Below are 9,986 nucleotides of genomic sequence, written 5' to 3'. Positions count from 1 at the left end.
GAAGGTGTTGTGTTAAAGCGCCACCTTCCGTCGGTTGGCGACGCAGCGGGCACTCTGGCGGGCTCGGCCCGGGGGCGCGCGGTGGGGGAGAGCAGCTTCGCCCACCCGGGGGGCGGGTCGGGCTGCATCCGCCATCTCAGGCTGTGCGCGAGCCCGCGTGTGTGCACGCCGGGAGGGACGCGCCCCATCTGCTCACACCGACGGGCCTCTCGGGGACCGGGCACAAAGGGGCACCGGGCCTCTCCCGGGACCCGGTGGTCGGTTCGCGCGGGCGCTCGGACTAGCCCTATTCGCCCGGGCGCGCCCACTCGCCGCGGTGTCGCGCGCGGCCCCCCAGCATCCCGGGGAGAGGCGCATCTGTGCACACACGCGGATTTTTTAAAAATAACATATTTCTAGACAGGCCTCCTGCCCCCCACCCCCATCTTTGCAAAGCAGCCCGGAGGGCGGGGGTGGGGGCGGGGTCTCAGAATTAATAAAGGGAGATGGGCGGAGCCGGCGGCCAGCCATTGGCTGGCGCGGGGAGTGATGTCACCCATATGACACCCTGATAACTAGTTGGGAGAGAGCCCTCAACTTTTTGCAGAAGGAGCGCGCGCGCCTGGGAGTGCTCGGGGTCCGGCGCGTGCAGCGGGAGCCGCGAGCGGGAGAGAAGGGTCCCGGGCTGCCTCGACCACCGCCGCTGCCTCTCCCGTCGCGGCCCGCAGCCCCCCGCGCGCGGGCGGCCGTCGCCGCCAAAGCCCTCGCAGCCGCTGTGTGCAGCCTGGAAGGGGGGGCGGGGGGAGGGGGGGAGCCGCGGCCGCGGGGTGCCGAGGACTTTGCAACTTGCCCGGGAAGGTGGAGGGGCGAGAGGGGGAGGGGGACCTCCGCACGAGACCGAGCGGCCCGGGTTGGAGCGCCCAGCCCTGCAGCGGATCATGGTGCAGCAGGCGGAGAGCTCGGAAGCGGAGAGCAACCTGCCCCGGGAGGCGCTGGACACGGAGGAGGGCGAATTCATGGCTTGCAGCCCGGTGGCCCTGGACGAGAGCGACCCGGACTGGTGCAAGACGGCGTCGGGCCACATCAAGCGGCCGATGAACGCGTTCATGGTGTGGTCCAAGATCGAGCGCCGGAAGATCATGGAGCAGTCTCCCGACATGCACAACGCCGAGATCTCCAAGAGGCTGGGCAAGCGCTGGAAAATGCTGAAGGACAGCGAGAAGATCCCGTTCATCCGCGAGGCCGAGCGGCTGCGGCTCAAGCACATGGCCGACTACCCCGACTACAAGTACCGACCCCGGAAAAAGCCCAAAATGGACCCCGCGGCCAAGCCCAGCGCCAGCCAGAGCCCCGAGAAGAGCGCGGCGGGCGGCGCCAAGGCCGCCAAGGGCTCCAGCAAGAAGTGCGGCGCCAAGCTCAAGGCCCCCGCGGCCTCGGCGGCCGGCGGCGCCAAGGCGGGCGCGGGCGCGGGCGCGGGCCGGGCGGCGCAGCCCGGGGACTACGGCGGCGCGGCCGACGACTACGTGCTCGGCAGCCTGCGCGTGAGCGGCGCGGCCGGCGGCGGCGCGGGCAAGACGGTCAAGTGCGTGTTCCTGGACGAGGACGACGACGACGACGACGACGACGACGAGCTGCAGCTGCGCATCAAGCAGGAGGCGGACGACGACGACGAGGACACGCCGCCCCCGCCGCTCCCGCAGCCGCCCGGGCAGCAGGCGCCGCAGCTGCTGAGACGCTACAACGTCGCCAAAGTGCCCGCCAGCCCCACGCTCAGCAGCTCGGCCGAGTCCCCCGAGGGCGCGAGCCTGTACGACGAGGTGCGGGCGGGCGCGGCCTCGGGCGCGGGGGGCGGCAGCCGCCTCTACTACAGCTTCAAGAACATCACCAAGCAGCACCCGCCGCCGCTGGCGCAGCCCGCGCTGTCGCCCGCGTCCTCGCGCTCCGTCTCCACCTCCTCGTCCTCGTCCAGCAGCAGCGGCGGCAGCGGCAGCGGCGGCGAGGACGCCGACGACCTGATGTTCGACCTGAGCTTGAATTTCTCCCAAAGCGCGCACAGCGCCAGCGAGCAGCAGCTGGGGGGCGGCGCGGCGGCCGGGAACCTGTCCCTGTCTCTGGTGGATAAGGATTTGGATTCGTTCAGCGAGGGCAGCCTGGGCTCCCACTTCGAGTTCCCCGACTACTGCACGCCCGAGCTCAGCGAGATGATCGCGGGGGACTGGCTGGAGGCCAACTTCTCCGACCTGGTGTTCACGTATTGAGCGGTGCCCCGCTGCTCCTCCTTCGGCGGGTGCCGTGCCGGGGTCCTTGGGAGGAAGTCGTGGTGGTGCTGGTGGTGTCGGTGGTGGTGCTGGTGGTGGGGGTGGGGTGGAGGGGAGAGAAGGTGCTGATGTGATGTGGTGACACAAAGAAATTGGAAAAGAGGATGGAATTTTTGGTGGAGTTAAAGTGAAATGAGTAGTTTTAAAACATTTTTCCTGTCCTTTTTATTTTTTTGTCCCCCTCCTCCCCCCTTCCTTTATCGTGTCTCAAGGTAGTTGCATACCTAGTCTGGAGTTGTGATTCCCCTTACCCCCAAAATGTGTTTCTGTAATTATTTCTTTTTCCTGAAATTCGTGATTGGCAACAAAGGCGGAGGGGCGGGGGAGGGGAGGAAGGACCCGCTCCGGAAGACGCGGTTTGAAGCTTGTCGGTCTTTGAAGTCTGGAAGACGTCTGCAGAGGACCCTTTTGGCAGCACAACTGTTACGCTAGGGAGTTGGTTGGAGATTTTTTTTTCTTAAGAGATCTTAAAGAACTGGTTTTTTTTTTTTTTTTAGAAAAAAACAAACACAAAAACAAAAAAAGGGACCATTGCAACTTTTTAATTTAATTTTATTTTTTTGGAGGGAGAAAACTGATGTCTTCTATGCATCCGATTCTTAACAAAACTGCAGGGAGCTTGAAAAAATGCAGACTGTACAAACGCTTACAAAAAAACTGTGAACTGATTTAAGATCAGAGTTTACTTTTCAGATCAAATTGTTTATGGTTTTACAAATGTGATTTCTACTTGCCAACTTTTTTTTTGTAACTTGTTCCCTTATACCTCCTTGATTGAATACCAGACAGCCTAGACCTCAGTACAAAAGGTATTGAAACATTTTTGATACATAACAGACCTCAGTCTTTTTTAAAAATTAATATATTTTCAGGCGTATTTTTGTACAGTGAAAAGGGAACATTCTTGCTGTGTTTTTCCAGTAAGACTTTCAGGCACTTCTTCCCTTTCGATTTCTTTTTTTCCTCTGTTTTTTTAGCATGCAAGTATGTTGGTACGTTATGTCCTGGTTTAAAAAGGATTAAAATTTAAAAATAATCCTTGCATCTAAAGGCCTTGTGGTTTAAAGAAAAAAAGCAAACTTTTTTTTGTACAGCTATAGTAGAGATTTGTTCAATATTTGTAGGTAAAGATTTATTGAAAATGGTGATATAGACCTCAGAGCTGTTATCTTAGTTTAAAGACTGTATATGTACTGTACTATATAGTAGGACTATGTATCTCATACGCTGTGATATGTGGATGGGGCCCCAGATGGAAGGTTTGAAACTGGATTCTCGATTTTTAGCAAAAAAAAAAAAAAAAGGCACATAGTTTAAAAAGTTTCTCATTTTGTGCAATATAATCTAAATAAAGTACAGACCATCTGCATATTTTGTAGCAAATGGTGGCAAAGCAGACTCAATGCACTGTCGACATCATTGCCTGTTTTTTTTTGTTTTTTTTTGTTTTTTTTTTTTGTGCTGGAAGTCTGTATCTTGACAATTTTAATAAATCAGCTGGAACTGATAGAAACTCGCATCGCCAATAGTCTCTATGAAAGTCAAACTGGAAGCCTGTGGTCGCAGCGCATTCAGTGACGAGGCTGTTGTGTGCGCGGTGGGAGTGGCGGAAGAGAAGTTCACATTTAGAGGGGTCAGGCTGAAAAGTGCTCAATTGGCAGGCCGATTCTTCTTCGATGACTAGTTATTAAAAACCGGAGGAAGATTCTTTCTGCCTCTTTCCTGCCCCCCACCCCCCACTTCCTTTCTCACCTCCTCCTCCACTCCCGCCCTCTTCCCACCCATCCTGGCGGGCGGGCTGCGCGGAAAGGCTGGGGACCTGTCTGGGGAGGGAGACTCGGCGAGGACCGGGTGCCAGCGCGCAGTCAGTGCCCTGCGCTCGCCGGGGCTGTGCTTTCTCTGCGCAGGGCTGCGTGTGGTGGTGGCGCGCCCTTGGGCTGGGGGCGCTCGGATCCCTGCCGCTCTCACTTGGAGGGTGGGAGCAACCGTTTACCGTTTTGAATTTTTTTTTTTTTTTTGGACGCTGCATCTCCTTGTGTGCGCTGTGGTAGATGCTGGCGGGGAGCGCGGCCCCAGTTCTTGACCTCGAGTAGTGATGAGGGCAGGGGAAAGGTTGTCGGTGTCTGTCTCTTGACCGGTATCCCGGGCCCGAGAGCTGGTACCGCGGTGGGGATGGAGAAAGGCTCCAGCCCCGCGGGGCGCTATGGGGCGGAGGCTACGAGCAAGCGGGAGGCTGGGGTAGGAAGGCAGGGCCACCGCGATCTGGACCCGCGGCCTCCAAGGCATCCGTACGGCCCGAGCCGCCAGTGGGAGGGTGGGGGCACCGAGGGCGCCAGGGTGGCGGCCCGGTACCTACCCAAGGGGCAGAGCCCGGCCGCCGTGGGCGCCTTGGAGCACCCCGCCTCTGGCCCTGGAGGCAGGCGGGGACACCCGCGACGGTGCCCCGAGGCCCACCGGGTTGGGAGGGGTTGTCGCCGGGCTGCGGGGCGACAGGCAGAAAGCAACCCCGCGGGGAGGCCGCGGCGTATCCGGCGCGCGCCGGCTCGTGAGCCGCCGGGAACTCGTCTCCCGAGGGCAGCCTCGGAGGTGGCTCGGTTTCTTGGCTGTTCTACCACTGCCTTCTTGGGGCTCGGGAGGCGGCGCGCGCTGCCCGCTCCCTGGGGACCGTCCGCCTGGGCAGTCCGCCCTCTGCTCCCCGGCGCGCAACTTCTCAGCCCTGGCCTGCGTCTCCCACCCGTCGCGGCGGGCCCTGGTTCCGGCCCACGCGGTGCCTGCCGCCCCTCTGCGGGGCCGCGCCGAGGGAGGCGGGGAGGCCACGGGCTCACCCTCTCCGAGCGTGGCGCCTGCAATGGGGGAGGTTTTGTGCAGTCGGTGCAAATCACCACGACTCTTTTTAACCTACTGAAACGATTTCCCAAGGTATGGTCTCCATTTCTACTGAGATTTGGTGAGACCAAAAGGAAGCGTCCTCACACTACCAGGAGCTGCTAGGCCGAAGGGGGCCCTCGCACCCTCGCCTGCCCTCCCACTTTCCGTTGCCTGTCCTGCCTCCGCGCTCCGAGCTCCGGCCTCCCGCAGCCTCCTGCGGCTCCCCGCCAGCCTCCGCCCCCGCCCCCACCCCTGGGATGCAAAGCCAGCAGGCTTTTGCTGCAGATGGACAGATTTCTGTGGCTTCTTCCTTTCGATGAACCATCAGATTTCAGTAATACACCTGGGAAGAGAAAGGGCTGATGGTGTTAATAAGGTTCTCAATATAGAACTGGATTTCTGCAATTGTTTACTTTTTTTTTTCTCCAAATAATAGACTAATGTAGTCATTGGTCGGACATTTATTTAGCCACGAATAATTGAACCAGCGGTTTACAATTGACGAATCTCTGTGCTGGTGATTTTACGTGGCTGCCCTCTGCTGCAGTTCTAAATCTGGTTGAAAACACGAACCCCTTGATAAGACTGAGTCTATGTATTTTGAAAATCTGAAAACTTTGCATGTGTTTTATGTTTTAATCATAGAGGAATCTTGGACGTTTTCTGTGGTGAGGTAGGAACTTTGAGTAAATTAGTATCTTGTAATTTGGCCTCAGAATGGAAACAAATAGTCTTGACTTTTAAAGTTATGTAGCCTAATTTCTTGATAGTAAAATAAGAGAAAAATATTGTCAGCGATCTAAATTAAAAACCTGTCAGAACTCAGGACAGGCGCTTGAATGCGCTTTTAACAATATTTAAGGCTGTTTTGATGAATGCATTGTGAAAATCAGTCTTAATGAATTCTTTATGAATGTCTAAAACATAGTATAATACACACGGTATTCTTGCCACTGGATAGTCTTCAATAAAAGTTTAATTGCATTTTTTTTAGTCTCTTAAGTAAGTCTTATTTTTAAGCATTGACAGAATATCTTAAAATGGTAACCTGGGGGTGGGGGTGGGGGCTGGGTGCACTGCAGCCTAGCCATTGGGTATCCTGCTGTTTCTAACTAGTTCACAGACTCTGATGGTAGCATTTTGGTAAGATTTCCATCTTTAAGAACTTGAACCAGCATTCTCTTATTAATTCTTTAAACTGTGGGAATAATCTTCCAGTTCTTACACTCTGATTGCATCCCTTTTATTAAAAAAATGCTAATAAAAGGCAGTGTATTTAAACGGCTTTGCAAATATGATGTATGTTATGAATGACTACATTCACAGGGCAAATTATTTGTAGAATGATTCTCTTTTAGCTAGAAAAAAATTACAAACTATGGGCAGAAGGTGTTTCTTTTTAAATGTTAATTAATCAAGGGAAAGTGATTTAAATATGCATGCACATAGCAGTCAGGATGATTTAGGTTTTTGTTTTTGTTTTTACAAAAAGACTCAGCAGGCAAGACTTGTTTTTCTCTTCTCTGGGAGTTGAAACCATAATCATTTGATAGTGGTACAGTATAAGAAATGTACACGTGTTTTTCACTTCAGAATTTAAATGACTTGCCCATGGAATCTGAGAAATACAGCAAATAAGTTGCTCTATTTTAAAAGTAGTCATTCAATATAAATATATATATCAATCTTAACTTTTTTATTCTCTGATATAATTAATGATATGTATATTCTTACTTTTTCTTCTAATGGGCATATGTATCCTTGTGGACATTTTGGAGAGAGGTTTTTCTTGGACTCTCCCATTTATAGAATCTTTATACTCTTTTACTGTGTGGTCCCCTGCTTTTAACAGATTTCTGAGGCAACTATATTTGTGCTTTTTTCTTATGTAGGATGACCAGCAAAAATAGTTTACTGAGTTGTCAATTTTATCAGTAGATAAGAAATTTCTTTATTACAGTTTCAGGGAAGATCTTTTCAGGATATTTCTCAGTTATTCTAAGGGCCAAATTTTATAAACTTTCCATTAGGAATGTCAGTTTCAAGTACCCTTTGTATAGCCCTAGGCCCGGGAGGAAACCAAGACTGAGCCTTAGTACTTATCCCAACACAGGAATTTCCGAGTTCCCAAAGTAACCGTCTCCATGGAATGACTCGCACTTGCTTTTCAGAGATTGGGCTTATTTTAATTATCTGTTCTTTCTCACTGTTCATTTATTTGATTCTACCATATCCCCTTTTTATTTGATCTGGCAAATTCTGCTCTTTGATATGAACTCAGCTTCTTTTGCCCCTTTCAGTGGAGTCCATGTTTTCCATCACAATAAAGATGAAACAAAATTTATTAAACTCAGCTCTCTTCCATTGTACTTTGCTACTGGCTTTTTCCTTGAATCCTTCCATATCTTCATTTTTTTTTTCTTTTCATTGTAATTATTTTTTTAACACTACCTATCTCAATGAGCTGCCTAATTAATTTTACCTATTACATGTGGATGCAGTGAGTTTATAAGAGAATTTCACAAACAAGTAGTTTTTTAGTGAACTTAAACAGAATTTTAAAGGAGACCTATTTTTATACTCAATAAAAGCACAAAAGTGCAGAAAGTATAAAATGGCTTACAAAGGGAAACATAAGTTCATAATGTTCCGTGTATAAAAGTAATAATTTTATTGGGTAGAGATACTCTTCAAAGATTCAATACCTCTGCCAGTGCACAGATAGGACTGTGTTCAATGACTTGGGAACTTCGGGTTGCCTGTGGCTGCAAACACATCACTTCTCTGTAGAGGAAACAAACCACTAAAAGCAATAGGATCGAGTTGAGCTGTGGTTTCTTATGAACCATGGAAACACCCTGGATGTGCAAGGAGGCTCCCTTCTCATTGTTTGATCAAACTTCTCTTCTGTAGTCACGTCGACTTGGATTTGCTCTGCTGTGAAAATGTCAAAATAAAGCAATATGACAAAAATGCTTAAAAAGCATTGAGACTAGGGTCCTTGAAGTGACTTTGATGCTTAACGTGCTTTTATTAGACATACTACATTCCTTCTTCAAAAACAAAAAAAACAGTAACTGGAAATAATAATATACCATAGAAAGAATTTTGATCAAATAGATACTGACCAAGGGCCCTCTAACACATTTTTCTTCATCTAGCTTACGTTGAAAAACACGATGCCCCATCCGTTGAATTACATAGGGAGAAAAGTTATATGCCATTACCATCAATTTCCCATTGTGTCAAGTTTTACTCTTGTACATATGTTGTGGGTTTAAGAGTCTTTTGCATTTGTTCCGTGACACCTTTTTTTGAATGGACTGTTTTAAAACGGAGGCCCACTTTTCCTGTTTGGGACTCCTAGTGGTTATGGCATCTTACAATGCTTCGTGATGGCCACCAAAACTGCTATAGAGCAGTTCTCAGCATGACCCTGTCAACAAGTCTGTATTTTCCGAGGCCACATGAAACTTACTTTCATAGCCACTCCAGGTTTGGGAGCAGAAAAGCCGAAAAACTCTTTTGTTTAGAAGTTTGAGTGGTTTGTGGGGGGGACCTTTTTAGAGTTTGCATGCCAGCGCACGCCCTAATGCTGTGAAACAGAGAGAGGGGAGAGCTCCCTGGGCCGTGCGCTGGAGGACGGAGTGTGATAGCACTAGGGAAACAGAAAATGCATGGCCAAGTTTCGTCTTCTCGTAGACTATCTAGCATGCAGAGTTTAGTGTGTTGAAACAGTGTATGACATTGCTGTATCAAAGTTGTAAAATTAAGCATTATTTATTGAAAACTATGTATTTTTTTGTAAAAACCTGATCACATAGAGAATATCAGTGGCTCGTGCTTGTGCTTCAATGGAACCAGCTTCTTGACCCACCCTCCTTGGTATGCAGTGTTATTGCTCAGGGTTGAAAATAGTATACCCCAATGTCTCTTTTGCAAGAGTTTTTCACAGAGGAATACATTTGTTCAAAAGACTCTAATAAAATTGTGTGATCGATCTGCGCTTGTGGTTTTTATGTGACTTTTTTCCCCCAGTTTTGCATTTGATAACTACTGTTCAATTCCTAAAATGTCCTCAGAACTGATATCACTGGCAGGCTTGAAAAGTGCTGGGTGTCAGATGGGAGAGGAGTAGGTCCCATGGGAATGCTTTGGGCAGGTTTGAGAGCTGCTGACAATTGGAATAAGCATGATAGTAATGTCTCGAGATTTTTAACTGGCCAATTGAGTAAATAAAAGCATAGACAAAGTATAGAAGGGTAGATTAACATGGTGTGTCAGAAATGTTTGAAGTAGGAAATGAAGGAAAAATATCGGGCAGTTGCTGCTATTGAATTCAATGCCAGCAAACTCCATTTCTCTGTCTTTTTTTTTTTTCTATAAACAATTTACGGTGTAAATGTATTTTGAAATAGAAATCATTCTGTATTGAGATTCTTGATATGAAATGCTTTTATGGAAGCCTGTAAGTGACCCTTGGAATTACCAGATTTTTTTTAAACATGTGTTTACATGGTGAGTGTTTGTTGTATATTAAATTTGGTTTTGTAGAAACGTTTGTGTTGTATTGTAACAAATTTCAAAGTGCGCAACTAACACAACCACGCAGGTTCTTAGTTATCTCAATTTTCACTACTAACCAAAGAACAAATTTCAGACCTAATCTGTGGCAACTCTGTCTAATCAATATATTTTCGATGTTTTAACTTCATTCATGAATTTTAGGATGTCTTTCACCTCTGTATAATTTTATTTTCTTATATTTTGAAGGAAACAAAAGTAAACCCTATAGAAGTTTCACCTAGTAGAAAAAGTTCC

At 49.1% G+C, this 9,986-nt stretch overlaps 1 protein-coding gene across 1 annotated transcript; it reads left to right on the top strand.

Moving 5' to 3' along the window:
* Positions 1 to 863: 863 nt before the first annotated feature.
* On the top strand, positions 864 to 6,178 carry SOX11 (SRY-box transcription factor 11). Its single transcript, XM_081068829.1, has one exon. The coding sequence runs from the start codon at positions 918 to 920 to the stop codon at positions 2,235 to 2,237; it is 1,320 nt and encodes a 439-aa protein (XP_080924955.1). The 5' UTR covers positions 864 to 917; the 3' UTR covers positions 2,238 to 6,178.
* Positions 6,179 to 9,986: the final 3,808 nt, after the last annotated feature.

Source organism: Rhinolophus hipposideros, assembly GCF_964194185.1.
Source record: "Rhinolophus hipposideros genome assembly, chromosome: 12".
Classification (NCBI taxonomy): Eukaryota; Metazoa; Chordata; class Mammalia; order Chiroptera; family Rhinolophidae; genus Rhinolophus; species Rhinolophus hipposideros.
The sequence above is the reverse complement of the archived record's forward strand: the minus strand, read 5'-3'. Positions and strand labels throughout refer to the sequence as shown.